At 38.6% G+C, this 26529-nt stretch overlaps 2 protein-coding genes across 2 annotated transcripts in view; one reads left to right on the forward strand and one right to left on the reverse strand.

Annotated features, from left to right (window-relative positions):
* Window positions 1-26529, forward strand: part of LOC144643579 (protein D3-like) — a 217454-nt gene that overhangs the window by 182153 nt on the left and 8772 nt on the right. The gene's annotated exons all lie outside the window — the stretch shown is intronic.
* LOC144643508 (WD repeat-containing protein 91-like) lies at window positions 630-26260 on the reverse strand. The gene is made up of 16 exons (XM_078502785.1): window positions 26120-26260; window positions 22732-22996; window positions 17635-17757; window positions 13252-13471; window positions 12289-12484; window positions 10906-11206; window positions 10378-10410; window positions 10062-10105; window positions 9770-9864; window positions 9131-9227; window positions 8761-8855; window positions 3626-3824; window positions 2924-3032; window positions 2417-2529; window positions 1436-1648; window positions 630-1093 (listed from the first exon to the last, which is right to left on the reverse strand). The coding sequence occupies exons 1-16, from the start codon at window positions 26240-26242 to the stop codon at window positions 935-937; spliced, it is 2385 nt and encodes a 794-aa protein (XP_078358911.1). The 5' UTR covers window positions 26243-26260; the 3' UTR covers window positions 630-934.

The following is a 26529-nucleotide window of genomic DNA, read 5'->3' on the forward strand; positions in this document are numbered from 1 at the left end:
ATTGCTTCGAGAACTCGAATCAAGAGGAATAGGGATTCTACTAACTATACTAAATTTTGTGACGCTCCATAAAACGGCTGCGTCGGAAACTAAACCAAAACAGGAAATTTTCTAAACCATACCACGATTTATAGTTCAGTCATTTGTAGCCTGCGTAGCTGGTGGGATTAGCTCCGCGGCTCCATCTCTCTGCCTTTCGCCATAAACAAAGCACTGTCAGCACTCGCACTCTTCCTCGCACTCGGTCGCGAATCCCGCCAGCTACGCAGGCAAAGTCATTAGAGTTTCACTTATTCGGCCATTACCAAGAAACAAAACATAGGCCATACTTTTTTTTTCTTAAACATTTGTTTAATATATTTATTATTCACAACCGTTTTTAAAATATCGATATACTCTTGCTAAATAAAGCTTTGACGTTTTTTTGGTTTTTACGGATAAATTTTACAAAAAAAATATATATCTGTCATATATAACTGGTCTGAATCGCATATCATATTTACATTGCAAATACTTTTTTGGAAACCGATAGATTCCACAGAGAGCACAATACAAACAAAACAAAAGTTACAACATTTAACATCATTATATTATCAAAAGTGACATCTTTTTTAGATTTTATTTTTGAAAAAAAAAAAAAGAATTATAAAAATAATCCAAATATTCATTTATCTATTAATTTATTGTTTATTTATTTACTTTTTATTTTCCTCTACCATTACAGGCAGCCCAAGGTCACGATACAAACGTTTGGGAGGCCTGTGCTCTATTAATATGCTCGTTGGTACCCAATGTCTTCTCTGTCGTCCAACTTCTGATGGCTGCCATGTTGGATTGAATGCCTCCGACAAGCCTAGGGATAATGATGGTAATGATGATGATGATGATGATGATGATGATGATGATGATGATAAATGTGATTTAATACACATTATCAATGTTTCAATAGAGACGTGACTTGTATTGATCCATCTACAGAGCCAGAAAGACACGTGTAACAGCTCATGGAAGAGCTCCAGTCCACACTGACCACAGGTGACTTATGCTCTGCTGGTAAAGACAGCACTTGACACAACGTCTGGTTCTTTTCCACCTGCAAGGAAGCAAGAAAGACAATAAATTGTTTTCTTTAGGAAGTAGTGACAACAGAATAAACTTCTCTGATGAGTCTTTTTAAAAGAAAGCTTTAATTCCCCTTAAGCAGCAAAAGACTCAACTGGGTGGAAGCTAGGACGGAAGAATTGGAAGGCAGGGGAGCGAAGGAGTGAGGAAAAGGGAGCAAAAGAAGACAGGGAGGAAGATATTACACCCACTTCAAAGTTAAATAGTGATAGCATAGTGTCATTTACATTGAATTGTGAAATTCAACAGAAATTTGTCTAAAAACTGTACTTTTTACCCAATTACAGATAGAAAACTTCTAATGTTAACTTACTTTATATACAACTCCACTTTCCGGCCCACAGGAAAGAAGATATTGCCCTTCAGAATCGAAAGCGAACATCCTGCCATACGATGACGGTGACGTCATGTATTTGGATTTGATTTGCGAGGGACTGGGTCCTTCTGTCTCACACCACACAGCTCCATCATGGATATCAAGGTCCGCCATCTTTTGACCCATATGATGAACACTCCACTGAGAGAACTACAAACAGTATGAAAATCAAAATTCTCCTGTCAGTATCATTACAATTGTTAACCATATGAGTGACAAGAATAAAAATAATCGTCAACTGTAGGCGATGGTGTCATGATCAAACAACAAATTTTCGGAACTTGTGACTGGCTACCAGTATGGATAATGGATATTTGAGCTTTGGACTGCATAATAGGGTTTATACTGTTTAAAACAAAGTTCTCATAGGGATGCTGGGAGATTGGTTTCATGCCAGGGAAGACCAGGAAACTAGAATAATTATAACAATCCCACATATAAAAGTGAAAAATGGTCCCATTTTGTGCAAAATTCAGTTCACGCGTAAAGCAATTAGTCCGTCGAATAAGTTAAAGGGACTATGTCACGGGTATTTCGCAGATTTTTGGTCTTAACTGTTCTGAAATTAGTGGTAAGCAACTTAACCCGTGAGAAAGATAATTTTTGAACATCTAACAGGAGGTATGACCTTTAACTGTGAATAGAATTCAAACTTCAGCTATAAATATCGATTTTTTTAAGGCTTCCGGAAAAAACTTGAAAACGTTGGTTAACGTTTTCAAATTGCAATCCATTTCCATCCGAGGCATCCGCAGCCAAACGCGCTTTTAAACAGTTTTAGTGCTCTAAAATAGCAATTGTTAATAAAACTGGACCGTTATTTTTAAGTTTCCTACGACACAAATATAAATTTTGGCTGTTCAAAAACCTGTTAAAATCCTTGACATAGTCCCTTTAATTGGGTTAAATGTTTTTTACCTTTCCATCTGTCCCCATACTGTAAGCTGTGGTCTCATCTGCACTAAACTGTATTGAACACACCTCGCCTTCATGAGCTTGCCAACCGATTAAACAATCAAATGACCTCATGTCTATGAAAGTAAAAAAGCAAACTGTTTCAGAGCCATTGTCAATTAAAAAAAGAGTATCGAGCCAAGTATTAAAATTGCACAGTAAACATCATGCATAACGATGCTATAAACATCATGCATAACGATGCTATAAAACCCGCCTTAATCATTTACCATTTTATTTTTGCTTTTCTTACAACCCAGTTCAACATTACTCATTTCTAACGATACATACTCTCAGTGATTTTGTGATCGGTTCAAACAGAATTGCCTAAAATTGTGTGATCCTCGTGTGACACAATTGCGGAAATAGGATGATCCAACACGGCAGAATCACTAGCTTGACCTACACATGTAGGATGACGGAATCGCCAAAAAATATTGTGACTTATTTGAAGCCATACAGTAAATTTACCAAATATCCGTATCATGCCGTCAGCTCCTCCTGATATACAAAGTGTTCCATTGTGATTAAACGCCGTGCAGTTTATACATGTGGGGACTGGGTCCAAGGGAAGCTGACGCTGAGAAGGAAAAATACAGAAAAAAGCTGTTATCAAGTGTGTGGACTGATTGTCCCTCTCCTTCTTCCCCAATCGGATGTTTACCTGATTGGCTAAAGAATATCATTACTGTAGAAGCTCTGTAAACCCTCCCCTCTTCTTTCAATTTTAAGCCCTCTTTTCTAATAAACACCTCTTCTCTACGAAGATCATCGTCATAGGCAATGCACTAATCGTAATAAACTACAAATGTGTGTGTTACAAGACTTAAAAATGGCCACCAGCCAGGCTCTCTTAGTTTCTTTTAGTGTCAAAATAAACTGAAGCACAGAGTAAAATTTTTAACCTCAGTTAGGACAAGAAGCGCAGCTTTTCGCAAATCCCTGTAAAATTTACGGAGAGTTTGCATTTTTTTATTGACCAGTCATAAAAGTGCGAGCACTACAAAAGTCGTGACGTCAAGTATCTTCATCAGCATACGTCACGTTGCTAAGCAACCGTTCTGACGAAAACTGCGGGCTCAGTCAACTCCTAGAAAAAGGTTGTGACTCTGTTGTGACTGAGATGCTACTCACTTTCCTAAATGTAACTGTGACAGCTCATGCAAATCATACCTCAACCCTCATCGCCTTCATATCCCAGCACTGCAGAACGCCTGCACAGCTACTTGGACTGCTTGACGTCAAAGTGGACATTTCGCTGAATTTAGAAAAGGACTGGGACAACCTCAGTGGTGACATCACAGATTTCTTGCTTGCTGCCGCTGAACACACAAACGCACCTCCAGTAGGACTGCATGATAGTGATACTATTCTGAAAAACAAAACAAATTCCAGAAATCACTGGTAAGGATAAAAGATTTGAAGGGAATGAATCTTTTTTTCTTTTGCAAGGACAAGTTATTATGCCTTGCATTATGATAAAGTGACTTTAGGTAAATGTTAAACTGAATTCCAAATTGCTTTGATAGCAGAATCCAAATCGCACCTGCATGCGTACTTTTTCTGCTGGTAGGCATGTCGAGACATCAGGTCTCAAGAAAAATGTGGGGATCAGGCTAATTTGTAGCTTATAACCTGCACGACACTTAGACAAAGTTGGTCCAGGTTACTTGAACGGTCATTTCGTCAGACCGTGTTGGCCAGCAGACTTGTGTTAAAGGATACATGCCCTTTCTCCTCCAAGATGCGGGATTGCAGAAAAACGCCTAGAGCTTAACTTATTTGCATCTCACTGAATAACAATAGAACACATTTGTCAGAGAGCGTCGAAATTGTTGACAGGTCAACGGTGAGGAAACAACGACTAATTCTTGAGCTTGGCATTCTGTGCGAGATAGGAACGCTATAAACGAACACATACACATGTAGCGCTACCAAACGTTTACAATAGCATTAAGGATGGTCAGCGGTCGTAATGGCGACCGGACGTGTATTTGTCTCCTCCGTACTTTTGCTGTATTTGCTCAGCTTTTCGCCTCTCCCTGGACAAAAGTGTGATTGGAACCGCTCTTCCAGCGACCCAGCTCTTCTTTTCGCAAACTCTGTCCCTCTTGGTGCGAATCTTGCGCTGGGATATCAACTTCGCTCCACGTCAAAATACGTCCGCCATCTTGTTTCTGCTCCACGTGGTAGACAGTATTTTGCCTCAAGGACGTGCTACTATGCAAACTCCGACAGCAGCTTCCAGCATAGTCGTCTCCTTACAAGCGGCGATGTTGCCCTCAATCCTGGCCCGTGCTGTAATCCTCCAAAGTGCTCTGTTTGTTCGGGAACAGTCGCTCGTAACCACAGAGCCTTGAATTGTGACCAATGTGAAAAGTGGTGCCATATTAGATGCGGAAACGTCAAACCAAGTGATTATAAAAACTTACAACGCCTAACGACCTTTGATTGGTCCTGTCCTCGCTGCCTCCAGACCACTGAGATTATTGCGAATTCCTTCCGAAATGAGACCATTCTCACCGCTGTAACTGCTACCACGAATAACAACACCGAGGTTACAGAATCCCGGGAGGATCCATTTCTCGTCCTTAAACAATCTGTTGGCGACAAAAATCTCAAGATTGGTCATCTTAACATCAATGGCCTTGTGAACAAGCTGTGCGAGGTCCAACACCTCTTGTATGTAGTCAAGTTTGACCTTCTTGGTATCACTGAGACTCACCTAAACTCGAGTATTTCAGATGACTGGATCAAAATTTCTGGATATAACTTTGTGAGGAGGGACCGTGATTCCTGTGGAGGTGGTGTTTTGATATATTTCAAAGAAGATCTTACTGTACACCCTGCTCTTTCTTGGGAAAGATCAAACATGGAAGCAACATGGCTAAACGTCACCATGAGATCTCAATCCTTCCTTGTTGGCTGTGTCTACAGACCACCTAATGACTCCTCCTTTTTTGAACCTTTTAGGGACTTGATTGCTAATATCTGGCTAAAGAGGAAAAATATAATCCTAGTTGGTGACCTCAACTGTGATATGCTGCACAAACCCAGCAACGCCGAGTCCGAATATGGTAAACGCTTACGAAGGATCCTATGTAGTTATGGTTTAAAAAACATCATAAACAGTCCAACCCGTATTACTGCCACCTCAAAGTCGCTTATCGACCTCGTGATAACAAGTCAACCTTCTAAAATCCAAACCTCTGGTTCCATCGACTTGGGCATCTCCGATCACCACCTAATATTCGCTGTCTTTAAAGTTGCAAGGAGTAATCCAAAACCTAAAGTTATCTCAACCAAGAACTATAAATCGTTAGACACTAAGCAACTTAGGAGCGACTTCGATCAGGCCCCATGGCATATAACTGGATTATTCGATGATATTGATGACAGCGTGGATGCTTGGCAATACTTATACGATGAAATCCTACTTCACCACCTACCCCCACGAGATGTTCGGATAAGAGTTAAATCTCTTCCATGGATTGACACCTCCATTAGAAAAGAAATGAACAAGAGATACAAACTCTTAATAAAGGCAAAGTCAACAGGTAATCCTGAATTATGGAGTCTCTACAAGCAGAAGAGACTAGAGGTGAAAAAGCTATTAAAGAGTGCTGAAGCTGCTTACTGGCATAATTTATTTCAAGAAGCTACCAACCCTAATGAATTTTGGAAATTGACTAACCAAGTTTTAAGAAAACACAAAGCCAAAAGCATCGGTCCAATCTGCGATCGCAACCACGACGGGGTGATATTAACCCATGACCTAAAGAAGGCTGAGTATTTCAATGACTTCTTTGTGAATGTCAGTGAAGACCTCACTAAGCAACTCGATCCTTTGGACCTCTCATCCCTAAACACCTTTATCACTAGAATTACACCTACCAGAGACTATACTTACTTGAACTGGGAACTGGTAAAAAACAAACTGATAAAGGCTGCTAACCCCAAGAAGGCTACCGGTCCTGACCATGTTTCTCCAAGGGACCTCTCTATAATTGGCGACTCTGTCATCCACAGTCTATTACCGATTTTTACGAAGAGTGTGAGAGATGCATCTTTCCCCTCCAGCTGGAAATTATCACGTGTCAATCCCATATTTAAGAAAGGATCACCAACAGACGCAAACAACTACAGACCTATCTCCCTTCTCAGTATCCCAGGAAAAATCTTGGAAGATATTGTGAGCGACACCTTAAACAACCATATGGATACACAAGGTTTATTATGCAACAACCAATGGGGATTTCGAAAAAATTATTCAACTGAGAGCCTTTTACTTCATTTAACAGAGTCTTGGAGAAATGCACTGGACAAGGGCCAGAAAGTGGGTGTCCTTTTTATCGATTTTCGGAAAGCTTTTGACACTGTGAACCATACTATCCTACAAGAAAAGCTAAAAGCCATTGGTGTATCAGGTGACCTGCTTTCCTGGCTTGATGATTATATGTCTGCACGTAAGCAGTTTGTCCAATTATCAGAATATCAGTCCGAGCCCAAAACCATTACGTTTGGAGTCCCCCAAGGCTCAATATTAGGGCCCAAATTATTTTCAATCTTCGTAAACGACCTTCCTGAATCGATAACAAGTGGTAATGTATTCATGTTTGCTGATGATACCACAATTTACACAATTGGCAAGGACATCGACAATATCATCCTGACACTGCAATCCATTTTAGACCAGGTATACACCTGGTGTCAGTCTAACAGATTAATAGCCCACGAATCGAAGACGGAAGCCCTGATAATTTCAAGACGGAGCTTTATTGGTCCCCTGCGACGTTTGACTTACGGCAGTAGCACTATTGAGTACAAACAATCATCCAAATGTCTTGGGTTAACAATCGACAACAAGCTATCATGGTATGAACACATCGGGAACGTTTGTAAGTCCTTCAGTAACAAAGTCGCAGTCTTAAAACGGATAAAGTTCCTACCAAAACCAGTCTTGGAAACTATTTATTATAAAACAATCATCCCCAGTGTCCTATATGGTATTGCAGTCTGGGGATCTTGTTCTCCAGCTTTGTTAGATGATATAGACCGAATTCATTTGAGAGCAACAAGAATTATTAATAGTCTACCGCATTACATCCATAGTGATTACATCAGGAACGCTCCATATTGGAACCCAATTGTTTCATTTTACATTAAGAGACTTCTAGTTATTACGCACAATATTTACCATGGAAATAGCATCGATCCTCTAAAGGACTTACTAGTGAAACCCGAGTCTACTTATAACTTTAGAAAATCCTTAAATGTTGAGGTTGATAGACCAAGAACAGAAGTGGGAAGATCTTCTTTTAAACATCGTGCTGCACTTTCTTGGAATATCCTTCCCGATGACATCAAGTCTTGCTCTAACCTTGATTCTTTCAAGAAAAAACTTAAGGCAAATAAGAGTCTCTTAAAATCTATCAGTTTCACTAAAGCGTCTTGCTGCGTTTCTAACAAATCTCTGGACTTCATATATTTTTAATTTATTCATTCATTTATCTTTTTACTGTATATTGTTATTAATTCATCTATTTTACCTATCATTATTTATTCAGATATTGTAAATAAATTTTGGATTATGTATTATATAGGATCTTATTGTAATTTATTATTTTAGATAGTGCAGGTCCACATCAGGACTTAACGTCTTGCCAATTATTTTGTAACCTGCTTTATCAAATAAACCATGTATGTATGTATGTATGTATGTATGTAATTCATAGACTCATTAAATGCTCTAGAGTCTTTTGTTGCACTCGGAAAGTTCATTTAGTTTTCACACATATTTTAACAGGACGCCGTTGAACATTTGCATTGTTATCTTGCTGAAGAAGGCAACAGTAGTGGCCGAAACGTCCAAAAACAATATTTTTAGCCAGTGTCAACTTATTAATTCGAATTTTTTGTCTCATGCCTCGTTCTTTACCGAACTAAATCACCATCACCCAAAGACAGTCCAAGGGTAGATAGTTGGGATATAACTTAAACAGACAAATGGGACGAACTCGCTGTTAGGTTAAAAAATTTTCAATCTAGGTAAGTGACGCTAAATGCATCCGTGCATTTAGATCAGCCCAACCACACAGTAGCAACGTACGCACACATGCTTTTCAGTGACACATGGCTAGCGTTTGAGTGACGGAATAAAACCTAAAAATTTCTAAGAATCATAATTGAAACCTTTTAGCTACACTGTACTTGGATTTGACGTAATTTTTTTACCCTCTTCAAATGGTCGAAAACAGCTGTGAACAATCTATTGACTGAGGAAGAAAAAATTATGATCTTAGGCTCACCTGGGATACTGAGAATCAGTTGCAACATCGCATATTGTCTTTTTATGTTCTGTGTCGTAGAATCTAACTTTACCATTTCCTGTTCCTAAGAGAAGCTAAAAGACAAGGAAATGAAACAATGAAAGAAATGAACAGGTTCAAGCTAGCTACATGTAAATAGAAATCAAACAGAACTATCAAGAACACTGTTAAATTAGGGATTTGAGCTTCAACAAAGTCCCTGCTATGTACAAATTATTTTGATTAATAACAAATTTCCATTTTACAGTCCAAAACTTCACACATAACAGATATTTATAAGTCCAAGGTTTGGCTCAAAAAAGGGAAAAAGTAACAGACAACTTTTCCTTAAGTAAGAAACTTGACATACCAGTCTGTCAGGTTTCGGAGCCCACTCCAGTGATAACAAAGGTGATTTAGACATTACAGTGCCACATGTCTGTATATCAGGGTGGTTTGTCCAAACCCTAATAACAATGAGAAAAGAAACTGCTTAAGAAAAGTGTGTAGGAGCAAATCTCTGTGGCTACATGTGTAACCTTCCAGAAGTCCCCTTCACAACCATTATTTAGAATGTCACAAAACACTCCTCTTCACTCCACAACACTTACTGGAAAGTTGTGTGGAATAACATATCGCTCCTCTCCACTCCACTCTACTCACTATCGAGTTGTGTTATTTCTAATGAGTGATTTTTCGATGAACTTGTATGTTTTGGTGCACCTCCCAGGCAGGCAAGGGTTAACATAAGAATCATCAAGTTTTCTGACCAAAGGGACATGAAACAGTGTATTATGGAAGTGTCTGTATTACGAGGTAGAGTTTATATGAGTTTTGATCTCCTTTGGAACAAGTGAACTGTCCATGATAGGAAGGTGTCTGTAAGGAAGGGCTCAACTGTACAATATGTAAGAATAAAGTGGCCATTTATTATTACTTTAATAGATAACCGGGGTCATCAGTAAAAACTTGACCTAACAGGGTCTCATTGCAAACCAATTTCCCTTACTTGACAATCCCATCTGCATCAGCACTTCCAATCATCCTTCCACTAGAAGAAAACCTGCAATGAACTATTGCTGAGTGATGTTCCTTGTACCCATCCTGGTAAAGAAAAAAAAAACATCATGGGTTCATACACTAAGTTAACATTATTTTGTGATGTAGATGATTGAAAACTAAGTTGACACTCTTAATAGAACTTAATGATGAACATGATGATGACGATGATGCTGATGATGATGCCGCCGCCGATGATGATGATGATAGAACTTTTATGGTAATATGTCGCTTTGCCTTACCTGACTGAGAAAAATGAAAGCCTTAGACTTGTGTTCACCACGACCTGAAAAATTTACAAAATAAGCAGACTGCTAAAGTTGAAAGCAACTGTTTACTAAAAGACTATTTTGCCAGTGCATAAGGCTTCAGGCAACATGACCTGTTGATTGTAGCTTATATAAAAATCAGTAAAAAATAAAGAACAACCTTTTCTTTCTTGATATGATTTCAATTTTTCATTGGTAAATTAATTTAGAACACAACATGACAATGTATTTAAATGAGCGCATGCAACATTCAGTGATGAAGCTTATCCACCCAAGCATCATTGCTGACCTTCAAAATGGACTGTTTTTGGCAGTACATCTTCTACAATAAAAAAAAAACCCAACAGCACAGGTAAATAATAGCACGTAAGGTACAGTCTGCACATTGTGGTACAATCTGCAGGTATTATCCTTTCTTTTATACTCATTGACATATATTACCATACAACAGAACAAAGCAAAATCCCAAATTGTACAAACTAAGGGTAACAACAAATAGGGCATGCTTATGTAGCATGGAGCAACTTCAGTCAGAGTATTGCAGATACACCTGGGTAGAGATAGAGGCACTGTAAAATAGTGGCTTGCAAACTAAAAACCTCTTGCAAACCTCTGTTCCTGGAGTAAAGTCTACACTCAGGCCAAAGTGGCCCAGAATACTAGAGATGAATAAAGTGACTAGTTTGGGCTGTATTATTACTACAACATGGTAATCATTAATGCACTGCAACACCCATTACAATCTGGAGTCTTATACACCAACCTCCATTGGGGGTCACGGCACGCCTCCTAAAAACAGCAAAATGGATGTGGTTACCTGTTTTGTCTTCCGACTCTAGTGGTGATGCTTTTAGTCTTCCAGGCAATGTCCTACTCCTACGAATGGAAAATCCTGACTTTTCTTTATCATCTGAGCTTTCACTAGTCAAGGGTGTGTCACAGCTTTGAGCCTTTGAAAGAAGTGGCTTAAAGGTTTTAGCATCCTCCTCATCATTTTGAGAGTCAGTCTGAACTTCAACCTCTTGGCCTTGAGGTTTCTCATGTAACAAAGGAAGTGAACGTGTTTTCAACTGCTCTTCCTGCAAAAGGGATAGTTGCTTCTGTTGCTCCTGCAATTGCTTGAAAAGAAAAAAGTACAACATATTAGAACTGGTATAATATTCAACAAATGATTATTACAATGTATAAGTAACAGTACAACAATAATAAATTAAAGTCATAAATATCTAAATGTTAATAATATTAATAATACATTTTACATACAATTCAACTATAACCTGCATATTGCTATCTGCTTGCTAGGTTTTCTCTGTGTTTAGGTCATGAATTGCATCTTTAATTAATGAATGTTTGATTTCGGTTTAGGGGTACTTTATGGGTGTTTAACTGTTTGCTTCATTGGCGCTTCCCACCTCTTTTTTTCTTTGACACAAGACTAAAAAAGTACTTGTAAAACTATTTGACAACTTAGGTTTCTGGGCTACAATGCAGTCTTTAGGGAACAAAGTAAATGACTAAAATTAAGCAGTAAAACTGCAAAAAAGCTTTTTTATGTATAATAAAAAAACTGTCTCAAACACAGGTGGCAAGAACAGCATGTCAAGCTGGATGTTTGTGTTACCTACATGCCAGGGTGCATTCCGTGTACATGCCGCGCCGAAGATACGCCAAGTTTTTTATAGGTCTACGCCAAGGTCCTTTATTATTCATATTTAAAATAAGTCATTTGTACACCAAGTCAAATGTGTCGACTACGATCATACCCAAGTATGCAGCACAAGTTTGAAATCCATGCCGAAGATCTTTTCGGCGAGTAACCTAGGTAGAATGCAGCCTAGCCTAGAAGCACTTGAGTTAAGTCTGTGTCAAGCCAAGTGGCCCATACTGTCGGAGCTCGCCTATCCCAGTTTTAAGCCATCAATTAGGAGAAGTTCTACTCCCCCCTGGATGGGATGCTAGTCCATTGCAGGGTTACCCCCAGCATTAATTTGCCAGTACCCATCTATACACCTTGGTGGAGAGAGGAACTATGAGAGTAAAGTGTCTTGACCAAGAACACATTGCCAGGGCTCAAACCCTGGTGAGACTGCTTGATCGGCCATAATGGCAAGCTTCCGAATGGGGACTCTGCATCCTTCTAAATCGAGTAATCAAAAGCTATTTAAAATTGAAAATACAACCTGCAGCCATGTGCTCTTACCTGTATCTGTTGCTGCTGCTGTCGGATCAGTTGCTGTCTTTTCAAGTTGGCTTGCATCTGTTCTTCCTGCTGCTGCTGTTGTTGTTGTTTTGGATCTTTTCCCTTCTTGTTCTTTTCTTGCTTGTCTTTGAACATTAATTTGGAGAACTTTTTGGGGAAGTTAGGTAGAAACTTGCCAGGCTGTGCTGCTTGTGGCCTGTAAATGAAATAATATCTTAACTTATCAACACTCTTTCAGTATCCTTGAAAAAAGTTGACTGATAAATATTATTCACATACCTCACTGTCAAATAAAGTTAAATATACTAAAGGGGTGCAGTGACGGATTCAGACCTTCAGGCAATTGGGGCCCCCGATCATCCAGACCCTGGAAATTGTGCAGTTCTAGAAAATATCCATACCTACCCCATGGAAGGTCATTGGAAATTCCAAGGAGGTGGGGGGTTTCAAAAGCCAAAATTTTTAAAGGAAAGTATGGAGCTTACCAGAGGTGGGGGATTCAAACCAAAAAAAACTCATTCTATGGGAGGGGTATGGATATTTGCTGGAACAACACAACATAAAAATAAGGTGGGATTAAATCCCACTGGGGTGGGATTTAAAGAACTCTTCACTAAGGCCATGAGTGGCCTTATGGTTACCAAGCTGGACTCCGCATCAGGTGGTCGAGGTTAAAGTCATGCCAGGGTCATGTTATGTTTTTTTGAGTGAGACACACTGTCTTACTGTCTTAACAATTTCCTTATACAGTCAACTCTTGTTAAAGCGGACACGCTTGGGGCGTCGTTTAGTGTCCGTAATAGCGAGAGTCCGTAATAACGGGAGTCATTTCCAGTCAAACCTTATTCGCCGGGGATCTGGATTTTGTCCGTAATAGCGAGCGTCCGCAAAAGCGGGGTGTCCACAAGGCGAGAGTTGACTGTATATGAAAGCATACCAAAGCCTTATGATAAGACAAATTACCTGTTGACAACAAAAAACTCATCCGCATCTTCCTCTTCAACAGTATCAGCTCTCTTCCTCTGGGTTTCTGCAAGCTCTTGCTCCAGTTTTGACTTCTGACGCTGTAAGTTTGCTGCTTCATCTGCCAGAGACACAACCTGCTCTTTAAGCTTCAAAACCTCCTGCTCCAAACGATGCAACTTCCCCCGTTCCTCATCATACTTGAGAATTGTTGGCATGGGTGATTAGAGTTAAGGAAAACCCTCACAGATTTCAATATATAACGATGTCTTTAAAATATACACCTAATTGCAATAACGTTGAGTCATAGAAAAAAGGAAAAAGAAAAAAGGTAAATAGGAATTAATAAGTGTAGTTTCATAACTGATACCATTTACAGAAAACTCACGAGTTTTTATCTGCACACTTTTAGTCCACTTTTTATGCCATAACAAGATTAATCAATTTATTCATATTTTGAGGCATTTTGAGGCCTTTTGTACGAATAAATTTCATGCATGCGCTTAATTAATTCCTATTTGACTTTTTCCTTTTTTCTATGACAACCTTATTGCAATTAGGTGTATGTAATAAAACAACTAAGGTAAGTCCTGCATTGTCTTCTGGATGCACTCAAATCAATGTCATGTTCATATGAACTCAACTGACAAGCTTTTGTAGCATAGTAGTAAGTAGGTCGCCCTTCACCACTTTTCAGGAGCACAGGCCATTAGCAGTCTCTCTCCATAGCCTCCTGTCCTGTGCATCCCTCTATCTCAGGGCTCAAAATAATTTTTGGATACTGACCGGTCATGTTGACCGGCCAAATCAATTTTTGCTCGGTCATGTCTCGTTTTTGACCGGTCAAAATATTGAGTATTTACTTTGAAACAATAGCCTATTTTGCCAACAATTTCGCCCCCTAAGCTAAAACACTCGTTATTAAAGAGTGTAAGGCTTAAGCTTTAAAGTTTTGATCGCTAAAAGTGTCATTTTATTATGTTCGCTTTTTGAATTTCCATTTCTTTTTCGTTCTACTCTACATAAAATAAAATGCTCAGTAGCCGTAATGTTATGTTACTCTGTATAGTTTTACATTAGTTAACTACTTACGGGTGGAGGCGATCTTGGTTTAGTGTAAGTACTTTACTGGTCTTTATTACCGAACATTAAATAGTAATAGGACATATGTGACCCTCCATATGAAAAGGGGGCTTAACGTAATTTCTCCCAAACGCGTTTAAACGCAGCGTTTGAAACGCATTTGAAACGGGTTTCAAACAGTTTCAAACAGATTTCAAACGCGTTTCAAACACCTTTTGAATTTAGAGCGTTTCAAATGCAGAAAACGCATTTTAGAGGGTTTGTAACGCCAAATTATTTGAGCATAATTATTACTAAACGTAGGATGTAGACAGCATTGTTTTTGACAGTTTCCCAATAGTAATTTTTGGAACGGTTTTACAAAACATCCCGGTAACATTTATCGAAACAAAATATGACGTCTACCCGTGTTGGAAGCTCGGCGAAAAGTTTGTTTTTGACCGGACTGGAAGCCTTTCTGCGGCCCTTTTGCTTTCAAATGGCAGACAATCTGCAGAATTTAGCGAAAGCTGAAGATTAGCTCCAATTTAACTGCACAAAATAATTTTCCGCGGCAGCCATTTGGCAGTCATTTAGCAGCGCTCATTTTACTGTTGAATAACTGCAGTTGGGCTGCATGTACAGTCAACTCAAACATAGCGCAGAAGTTTTGATAAGCTGTCTTAATTTTCGAACTGTTAACTGCAGAATCGCTATGTGATAAAGCCAGCTGGTTGATATTATTTCTTACTAACAGGAGTATAAAATTAAATCAATTACTGCTCGAGTACTCAGCGGCGACTGTATTTTCATTTGAAGGAATGCGACTCACCGAAAACGTGCATCTGGCATCTCAAAGTAAATTTTTCATCGATCAATCGATACAATTTGTAATATTTATATTGCAGTGTGTTTACAGGGAACATAAATTTGCAGTTTTCTTTTCTCCTGTGTGCACTGCCATTCTCCATTCATGAAACCTCGGAAACTTCAAATGATCGCTGTTGAACGTACAAAGCGCCCCGCTTGTGGTTTGAAGCATCAGGTGACACGAGTTCGCACGTGATTTTAGCGTGGAATTTATTCTACTTTACACGCAACAGTTTCAAATGTAACTATAAACTGTTCATACAGAAGTTTTTCGTTTTACAATCTATAGTTTAGTGAAATATATCGCTTATTTGCTAAAATTATCTCGATAAAATGTGATATATTTCAAGTCTTCAGAAAACAACCTGATGTGTGAGACGTGACAACGATCTGCATAAAACCTGATACTTTGTTTACTTTATTTGGCGGTCAAGATTTGAAAGTTTAAACGATCGGTTAACCGAACGGACAGTTTGAATGTGTTGTTCAGTTTGGTTTTTCAAGTTACAAGGGAATTAACAAGCGACAAGATGGTCCAAAAGCAAGAAACACGCTTCAGGATATGTGGTGATATAGTTTGCGTGCAGCGAATGTGTTTGTTTACCGTACGCGTTACATATTTTCAACATACCTCAGACACAAAGTGATGTGTGGATTAAATATACGATGTAAGTATATTTTATATTCTAATAAATAAATTCACAGACAAGCTCTTGCAATTAACACAAATGTGCATCACGCTAATTTATTGATGAGGAGAAAATGTTACTCAAATCAAAAAGTTTTCCTGCTGCAACATCATCATTCTCTGATTTTCCTCAGCTACTGTGGACACTATAATTTGAACTGAAATCGTTGTCACATTTTGAATAAATTATGCTTCAACAGTAATGATAATCTAAGCGTGGCGTTTCAAACACATGCAAACGCGTTTCACCATGTTTCAAACGCCTACTGTTTGAAACGCGTTTCAAACACTTTGAAACGAATTTCAAATACATTTGAAACGGGTTTCAAACGCGTTTCAAACAAAAACGCTCTTGAAACGCTGTTACGATAAGCCCCCTTTTCATATGGAGGGTCACATATATATGCCCATGCTACAGTGAGATACGTTTGCCTTTGCTCTGACTCGTTGTTCATCGAGCTTCCTATAAGATACCCTCTTTTAAAAGTTCTCTTTCTTCACGACTGCCAAGAGATTAGCGAGAAAGCCTACGTCACATCGCATTTCAAAAATCATGGATTTTTCCAAGTTTTCAACGTCGCCTACAACAGAGAAGCCTGTTCTATGCGGTGCCTGATTGAGCTGCTGAAATATACTTACGGCAAAGTACTTTTAATCATAGAAATCCGCGTAAGTAGCCTTACACAAGAAGTCAAGACCGATAGAATTTGCGTGAAACACTTGAATGCCGTGGCAAGAATAAAAGATATCGAGAGTTATCGTTTCAATCTGTAGACGCCAGACGCGGAGACCATTACTTTTTTATTTTGTACAGTACGAGGCAAACGTTTACCGGAACTCTCTTTGACAATTTTAGGTGGTCAACTTGTCAGCACACATGGGGACATGTTCAGTTGCGAAAACACGCTACGAACTCGTACTTTCTAAAGGTGCATATAGTTTTTTAAATCCACTAACGAGTGCTATTTTTCTCGGCCCGCCTGACAATTGAAACTGTAATTGCGTACGTGAGTTTTATAGCAGACGTTGATTGCTGCAAGCTGCTATGATATTTTATGATTTTACTGTAAAATTTCAAGAAATACTGCGAATGAATTTTTTTTGTGTGTTATTTATTTGAAAGCCGTGTACATGACCGGTCAAAATGACCGCCGAACCAAAATTTTGTCCGGACAAATCGTCAATTTGGCCGGACATTGTCCGTTGACCGGCCGTTATTTTGAGCCCTGCTATCTGGTACCAACTCTTGTAGCTAAGCCAACATATATGTTTGGGAGGGGGGGGGGGGGGGGGGGTTACTCGAAATTTCAAGTGAAGGGGATGATTGAATAGGGACAAAAATCAAGACCCCCAAAAATCCCTTGGGCTTCTGAAAAAAACAAAAAAAAAATCCCTAAACCAAAAAGTAGCCACCCAAAAATCAACAGCAAAACATGTTTGTTTGCACTTTATTTGCAGAACTATGCAGCCGAGGCACTTCCATGAATCTTTTGCTAGTTTTCAATACCCAAAAAACCGGCCTACTTAAACAAAACAAAATACTTCCCAAACTTTCCTACCCAAAAAAACCCAAATCGAAAGTTTAAACCCAAAAAAATCCTTCAATCACCCCCGTCACTTGAAATCCTCAGTACCCCCCTGGGCTTAGATGAAAGGTCAAAATTTACCAAAGAAAGTAAAAATTGTTCTGGCTAACAACAGTTGCTGGGAATCATTGAAATATTCCAATCGACAATAGCTAAGTTGTTCTTTTCAAAGGATATGCATGTGTTGGAACAAAGTTATCAAAAAGTTATAGAGTGAAAGGAAAAATGTCTCCTGCCAGGCTCTCTGAAAGTACATCTCAAATGTGACATTCTGCTCAGGATTCTTGATAAAAGGGACGGCTGAAAACAAACAACCAGGCATGTCTTTACTATAGCTATAACAGAAACATTTGGCTGATAGAACTTTGTATACAGAAATCTAAAGTTCTTAAAATAAAATAAAAAAGTCAGTCATAATCAGTTCTAAGTTCTAAGTCAGTTCTAAGGCTTCAGTTGACTGTCAACTGCTGTTCAGGAATATGTTGTCACACTCCCTTCTTCTCAGGGAGGAACAAAGACCGGACATGACAAGACATAGAGCTAGGCTTTTGTACATTATGCTTTTGTTTCCCCACTAAAATGCTCCACCTTAATGCTCCATTTTTCCCACTAAAATGCTCGGTCACCCTCAAAAAAGTCACTAAAATGCTCAGATAATGCTCATTATACAAACCGTTTTTTTAATTAATTTCAAAGTTTTTAACATGGTGTTACCTGTTAACACTTACAAAAATGTACAAGTGTTGCAAGTAACAACATCAACGTATACAGGTTCATAAATACAGCCAAAAAATCATAATCCTCGAAATCATCTACGAGGCTAAGTACAGAAAGTAGTTGACTATCTCTAGAAAGCTATTTGTAGATGAATTTCGAGTTTTAGTCTTCATTTTCTCTAAAAAAATTAATTTCTTTTAGATTTTCTCGGGAAAGAAATCAATTTTCCGGGAAAATGCCACTAAAATGCTTGAATAATGCTCAATGCTTTTGCCTCACTAAAATGCTCGAAAAAATGCTAGCATAATGTACAAAAGCCTACATAGAGCCAGAGCTTATCCGTCCAGTTTCTGTAGCATTATTAAAAGTTGCCAGTAGGGGTATTGCTATCCCTCCTAGACAGGATGCTGTCCATCATGCTGACAGGTTGCCGTAGTTTATTTACAAGGACCTATTTGTATTGGGTTGAGGAAGGCACTACTGTGGAAGAAGTGTTTTGCCCAAGAACACAACACAATGAGCCTACAGTCTAAAGGGATTAAACCTGGATCCCACATCTCCCAAAACGACCATAAGTTTGAAAACAAAGTTTTAATATAAGCTTGAACAACATTAAATGTCCAAAAAGAACTATCAAATGATAAATGTAGCTGCAAGGGAGTATCTACTGGTATCTAGTTCAAATTAGTACTTTAGTTACAATACTCTTGTTGGGCTCTTAATGCAGGAGAACGCTCACAGTCTATATTGAGTTACTGGTAGTTAACACTTATGCTAACTGCACATCCATCTGTCAAGGCAAAAATGACACCAGGAAATAAAATGCCATATTAAAGAGCAATCTATCTCTTGGTTAAATTTTGAACAGCCTGGCCGCCGTGTCTAATATACAGTACTTCCGGTAACTAGCAGCTATACTAACAAAATGAAGTTCGCATTTAAAATGGAGGTATAAATTGTGGTCCAATTTCAACCTACTAGCATACAACCAATGGAGGGGTGGTGAATGGTCCCTCAAAAAATTTTAGCCAAATTCCAGGGGTCTCGTCGTCTGAAATTTTTCTTTGATGCCTTCTCGGGTCTCGATTTCTTCTGCAAGGCTAAAGACGTCTCGGGCTCACAGAAAAGATATCAGTCTCGTCATCTCGCAAAGTCTCGCATTGACCATTCGACACCACTCAATGGGCTAATTAGATATATTAGAATTCAGCTTGGTAGCGAGGCCTAGAGGACACAAACAAAAGAAATGAACAAACATGCTTGTAAAATTTCTTCTGTTTGTCTCCTTTAGGCCTCGCTACCAAGCTGAATTTTAATATTTCAAAAGAAGCCTATATGATAGTTTAAATCTACTAAGTACTTTGGCTACAATACTCTTGCCGGCCTCTATAAACATGTACACAAAACATGTAAAACATGTACACAAAAAAGTATTGTCAATGTACTGGAAGGTTTGCCACATCTGAAACATTTTAGGTGCATGCAATGATATTACACAGCAAAACTCTTTTAACATGTAAATAACAATTAAGGTTACACAATACCTTCCCGGGTGCCCTTCGGAAAAAAAATTCGTATGCGCGTTGTTTTTAAGTAACCTACCACAATCTATATATCAATAGAAAGGTAAAGAGCTATAGAATTCGAAAAAAAATATTCGATGTTTGGCAGCGCCATTTTTGAGAAGAAATAAGCCGATAAAGTGAAAAACACCAAGTGTCATTTCACCGAATTAATTGGGTATCAAACACAACTATTACTGCAAAAGAACTGCACAGTGTTAATCAGCAAGCACCAATCTCTCAAAGTGTGTCAGGCTTTTTCTTAATTCTTATTGGTTATCTTTTTATAGACCCGTAAAGTTTAAGTATCGAATAATTTGCTGACCCTGTTGCGTCCGCGGCTGTCACAAGAGAAATATCCAAAATAAAGGAAATCCCCGACACACTTTTGTTCTTCGATGCTTTGCGAATGTTCTGGCCAAATTTCGTTAGAATCCGCCAACTCTACATACCCTATTAATTTATGCAAAGAGACAGTATTCTCGCGAAAAGCGATTGCGAGTTTTCGCAATTTGAAGATTTGTAGACATGTTAAGCTCTTATGTCAACAGGATATGCCGCCCACCAATGAAATGATGGCACCCCTACCGTTCACAGCAAGCGAAACGATCTTCGCGGGAATCTAAAGGCAATAATAGTGTGACAGTCACGTTTATTCTCCTTGTTGTGCTTTAGCATGCGAGAGAAATGGAAAAAAAAAAAACAAGAAAAATATGCGGGAGAAGAGTACAGAAAATGAAGTAGCAACGGGAAGTTCGATATGTTCGAAGGATCTCCCGCCCGCACATCGACCAACATTCCGCTTTTGTCTTCAAGGGTTTTGGCTTCGATATTTTCGCTATCCACGGAGTTATCTCTATAAATGTCAACTTTTTCCACGACCTCAATAAAGTCAATAACGAGAAATGAAGAGGATGAACCGAATAGCGATATCTAGAATGCGAGAGAGGGAAAAATGCATGAAAACAAAAATGCTAATGAGGTTCTCGTAATAAGAGCTCCGGGATGAGGCTCTTTCGCGCAAAAACATCGCCGGGATGTCAACGCTCTGAGGATTATGACACCTAACTTTGTTATTAACTTTTATTTTAAAAACCTTTTTTTCAAAATAACTCGCGTGCGTTTTAAGATTTTACTGTAATTTTTGGGGAAATGTTAGATTTATAGTAAATCTTGAGTTTAGTCCAAAAAATTTTTTTTCGACAAAAGTGGCCCTCTGAAGGTATTGTGTAATCTTAAACAAATTTCACAAGTTCTATAAACGTCATGCGAGTCTCTAAGCTTTACCTAAACGTTCTGTAATAACAGTCTTACAAAATGTACGGTATAATCAGAAGAAGTTATATGTCTGAGTATCTTTAAATGCAAGCTAAAATAAAATTGACATATCGGGTATATAAGCCCATCTGGCATGTGTTCATAATCATATTAATAAAAGATCATCTAAAATTCGGATGACCTATTTTTGGATGGGTGGAGGAGGGAGGGAGAAGGATTATCAAAATTAAATGGCAAATTCAAACACAAACAGTATTTACTTTGATTACTGTGTAAACTTCTATCATCCAACATAATAAAGCATTGCGTACCGTAGTACATGTAAATCTGTTGCAGTTAAATTGTTAAAGACCAGTTTAAGCTTTGGTCTAGTTACAGCCTAGCAATCACTCTTAATACAATAGTTCAACTAATTATTTTATTTTAATAGTAGTTTGGTAGATACAATTGTCTGGCTCTTTATCTAAATACAGGAGAACTTAACACATGTTTTAGTGTATTTTTATCACTGTTTATATTTTGTTATTTATCAACTGTGTTAACTGTACAAGTACATCTGCCAAGGCTAAAATGACACAACCATTAAAGTGCACATTAAGAAGCACTAGTGTTCTTGAGTGATTTCAACCTAGCAATAACATATCATCATTATAAAAATTATTTCATCATGTTTTGACAGCTGTAGTGTGTTTATTGTTTCTGTCTACAAGCCTAGATGGCTTAGACTAGGCCTAAACTGTTTACCAATAACCAGCTCGGTATGCAGGAGAACTAAGCAAGTTTCTATGTATTTTTGATCACTGTTTAATGTTTTATTATGTTTTATTTTAATTATTATCCATGTTAAATGCACATCTCCAAGGCTTAAATAACACAAGGATCAAAGTGCGGTCAAGAAGCCGCACAAATGTGTCCTGATGTAATTTAAACCAAGCAATAACTAGGGCTGTGACAATACACTTGCACATCTGATACATATGATACATCATTACATACAACAGGCAGTCAAGTGACGTAATTTTACTTAAGTGTGGATCCAACTCCGTTTTTCCACCTTTATTAGCACAGATTTTATCATAAAATTAAACAGTTAAAAAGTTTTAATTAAAAACTCATTTTAAAAATTGTAAAAATTAAAGCAGATGACGATTCGGTGCTACTCTACCCCATTATTAAGTTAAAATGGCAAAACTTTTTTGCAAAGTGAAGCTCTTATGAACTGCATGTTTTGGCTTGTGGGCACACAAGATTGTGTCAGCTGACAAGTAACTGGAACTTTGCATGCATCTGTGTCACGATGATGTTGAAGAATACATGATTGGAAGTGAAGCGAGAATTGAATTCTCTTGGGTAAGGAGTCATAAAAAAAAGTAATTTTTGAATGTCAATGAAACATATTTTAAATTACAGTAAACTCCCGCTATAATGGACACCTTGGGGACCACGATTCCTTATAACGGGGTGTCCGTAATTATGAGGTGTCCGCAAGGCGGGAGTTGACTGTATTGTTTCAATTCATGATATTGTGATATTTTGTTCAAATATCAATATTCATTATTGTGACAAGAAAGATATTAATTGGACCAATCATTGCACATGTCAAGGGTGGAGGCTTATTTCAAAACAAGACCAAATGGCCACAAATCATGTGTAATTAGGTCTACACAGACTTAGCATGGCCTGCATGGTAAGGCTTTAACATCAAACTAGAACTCACCAAACCATTCTCTCCACTCTGTTTGTGTCTGTAGCTCTGCAGTATACTTCTCAAAAAACTCTACAACCTTATCATTCTTGGAATTCTGTATAGCATGCACAATATATAGCCGCAAAAGACACATCTCCAGCTTCTTGACATTTGAATTGTGCTGATAGTCCAGCCTCTTGAAGAATCGATCATTTAAGTAGTCCCAGAAATCCCTGAGGCCTACAATGTCGTAGCTTAAGATGTACTGGTACAACTGATCCACAATTTTATCCACCTAAAATCAAAGAAAACAAGAATGTCCTATTATAGTATCTGTATGTATATCAAATAGCTGGTGCTTAGAAAGAAGTAATTGATTTTTTACTCTCCTAATCAACTCAGTAATGTTTTGAAGTACAATCTATAAATTTTTGCCAGCCTATATATACAGGGTTGGAAATTAGCGCTCACCCACTCGCCCAGGCGAATGTGAAAACTGTCAGGCGAGTACAAATCACGGATCATTTGCCCGGTTTGGCGAGTACGATTTTCATTCTCAGAATATATTATTCAAAATAAGCATAACGTTTACTTTCCACTTCAAAACAATCTACACTGTCCACAAGCTGATAGCTTACCAACATTTTGAAATCTCCAACAAAGCTGCGTTCCCATTCGTAAACAGACAAAAATGGCTTCCATTTGGTGATTGTTACATGATAAATACACTATGTTGCCCACCGAGCCGCGTGCGAAACGCAGCAAGATGGTTCCCGATTTTCCCGATTTTCGTGGTGGGAGGGGGGCTAAATTTTCCTTTTCTTTAATGGAGGAGACTGGGAGGTGAAAACTGATCTGGACGAGTGCAATTTGAAGGTCACTCGCCCAGATGGCGAGTGCTCCGAAATTTTAGTTTCTAACCCTGATATACCTTGTGTCAGCCTGTTAACAGGCTCCTTGGTACATGTAGATATAAGACAAAAAGAAAATCAGCAGGTAGAGTGCAGGAAAACACAATAATATTCCATGTGTCCTGACTAAAGATTATTATAATCATTTCATCGGACATTGTGGCATATTTTGCGGGCTAAAATGGAGAATTCAACGGGCTAAAATATATTTTACATGTTATAGAAGCAGAGGTATTACTCTTGCCGTGACGCAAAAAACGGTGATAGAAACATTACGCTCGTGACGGTGCTTATTTATTCAGTAAAATTGCCTTCGCTTGCCTAACAAACATTCCATCACACATTGAACATTCCAACAAGTATTTGCTCAACATAACTACAGAGTCTTCCGCCACTTAAATTAACTTTTTGTATCATGGAAGTAGAGGTATCATTCCTGTCGTGACGCTTTTCATACAACGAAATATGAAATCACGTTTTTCGGAGTATGCTAATTTTCAACAGACAATCATTTCGCTCGCGCAATTATCTTTCGCTCACAAAAAATTCGCTGGTCGGAATGCTTGGCGCATCATTTTAATTTATATCATGACTTGCTTCTTTGACTACAGAGTTTTTTGCTTTTTTGTAAACACCTTTTTTTCTGTTTTTTTGTAAACACCTTCGAAAGCCTTTTAGAAGCGGTGATTTATTTCCTGTTGCGACGCTTCTCAAACAACGAAGATAAAATCAGGCTTCAGTCGGCACATGTTTATTCTTGTAGATCAAAACAAAAACTTTCGCTCACAAAAATGTAGCAATCATACTTAAGCTAAATCATATTTTTTTCCCTTGACTACAGAGTTTTTCACTGTTACAAACAGCTTCGTAAACTTTGTAGAAGTGAAAATTTAATTCTTGCTGCGACGCTAGTGAAACACCGGGAGATAAAATCTGGTCGGCGCATGTTGATTCACTAACAAAAGCTATCACTCGCAAAAATATTGCAAGCATGATCGGCGCATCGATTCAATCAATGCGTTGCTGTTTTAAACATCTTCGTAAGCTTGTAGAAGCGGAAATTTAAACCTTGTGAATGTTGGACGCTCCTGAAACAACGGAAAATAAAATCGGGCTTGTTGGCGCGTACGAACAGACTAAAACTTTCCTTCGCAAAAAAAATCTCAAAAATAGTTGGTGCATCAATTTGATCTAAATCATTGACTTTTCCTAAGAGTTCAGAATATTTTGCTGTTATAAACACCTTCCTAAGCCTCTTCCGAGCAGAGATATAATTAATTGTGATGCTCCTGAAACACTCCTGGCTGTGAAATCATGTTAGCTCTGTCGCCACATGAAACAAACAAAACGTTTCGTTGTTTTCTTTTGCCGTTATAATCAACTTGATTTCGAAAAATGCTGTTGCCTCATTCTTCCAAACTATCAGTCAACTTTTTCGAAACTAGAAAGCTTCAGTTATAGACTTATATCGCTTCTGAGCGATCGAGTCAGTTTCGAGTCGGCTTCGAAAACCAGTTCACGGATACGCCACTCGTTAGGCTCATAAATATGCATGAACCCCACTTGAGTGGGGTTCGTGCATATGTAATGAATTACACACTTTGTCTGTCCCGAAGCTGTCATGACATGCAAGTTTCTTTTCAATGCCACTGATGACCCTTTTTGTAATAGACCATATTCGTATTCTGGGTATTGGACTGTAACTAGCTTGCAATCAAGGCTTATGCGGGTAATCTTTTCATGATCAAATGCAAATGACATGAATCTCTTTTTAATGATATTCCCCCACATGAGCCTCCATTGCAAGCTAGTTCCAGCCCAATACCGAGAATATGAATATGGTCAATTACATGTTACTTGCATGTTATAAATGCATCAACAAGGTGATCCGATGTTTGGCTTATGGTTTGTCCACATGAACATCAGTGGTGACAAGTAAAAAATCTTTCAAGTTACAGTATTGTTTATATCTATGTGAGGCACCTGACAACAATTATTTACCAGTACTTGACATGATTATATTGTTGCCTCCAGACTCGATCCAGACAAGGAACAGAAAAAAACAATGCGCTTTTATAATTTCTTGTCTTCATGTGCAACCCAAAGTGAGACCTCGATGGCTAAAATTATTGGCTTTTTGTCCTGAACACCATATAAGAGAGACCAAAAGCATCCCCGTCCCTTTCATGTGGGAGTCCCCCCAGGGAGTCCCCAACCAGCCGAGGCGCCTGGAAGTTCAGCTCCCTATAGCTACGCTAGCCGACTCAGATTTTCTTTTAATTTTGCTCTTCCGCCCGGCCACTAATCACTTAGCTAGGAGCCTGTTTACAGCTCATAGTACTGTGTGCTAGAGGAACTGGTTTGGACTCGTTGCTAAGGTTGTCTGTTTAGGAATTCCGTAGGGCAGTCCCGGGTTCGTCGTAGAGAAAGTCCACACTTTCATTCTTGTGTACATGTAGTCAATTCTCCTAAATAGAGGCGAGGTTAACCTCAAAAAAGCAACTTACCCTGAAGCTTTTGTCCTTATCTGCTTTAAGGTCTGATTCAAAACTCTTTAAGGTGTTTGAAAAGCCGCGAAATACAAGGTATTCTTTGATAACATCGTCCAACATCGGTACTGCTGCAGCCATCTTTCCGAGTTTTGCCTCGATTTGGTGAACGTCAAGTTTCTTAGCGAGTCCCCCCCAAGTCCAGTCGTTTTACTCTTTTGTTTCGGCTTTTGTTTTCCTTCTTCTCCTGTTTTTCCTTATTTGTCTTTATCTCAATAGGCTTATTGGTTATGCAACGTAAAAAATCATCCCCAAAGGAATATAGTTTTGAAAACCCAGTATAGCACCCTCTTCGTACCCCGGGTGGGGCAGGGCTGTAGCCAGGTGTATACATTTGTCCCCATTCTCCAGCCAAGCGGCTGCACATT

This window comes from Oculina patagonica, chromosome 2, assembly GCF_052425735.1.
Source record: "Oculina patagonica isolate OP01 chromosome 2, crgOcupat, whole genome shotgun sequence".
NCBI lineage: Eukaryota > Metazoa > Cnidaria > Anthozoa > Scleractinia > Oculinidae > Oculina > Oculina patagonica.

Excerpts from the sequence above, each read along its gene's own strand:
- LOC144643508 (XM_078502785.1), bottom strand. The coding sequence starts at position 26,242 with ATGGCTGCAGCAGTACCGATGTTGGACGATGTTATCAAAGAATACCTT. Across the intron at positions 11,207-12,288 it reads AGCAGCAGCAACAGATACAG|CAATTGCAGGAGCAACAGAA; the intron begins GTAAGAGCACAT and ends TTTCTTTTCAAG. Across the intron at positions 3,825-8,760 it reads ACTGATTCTCAGTATCCCAG|AATAGTATCACTATCATGCA; the intron begins GTGAGCCTAAGA and ends TTTGTTTTTCAG.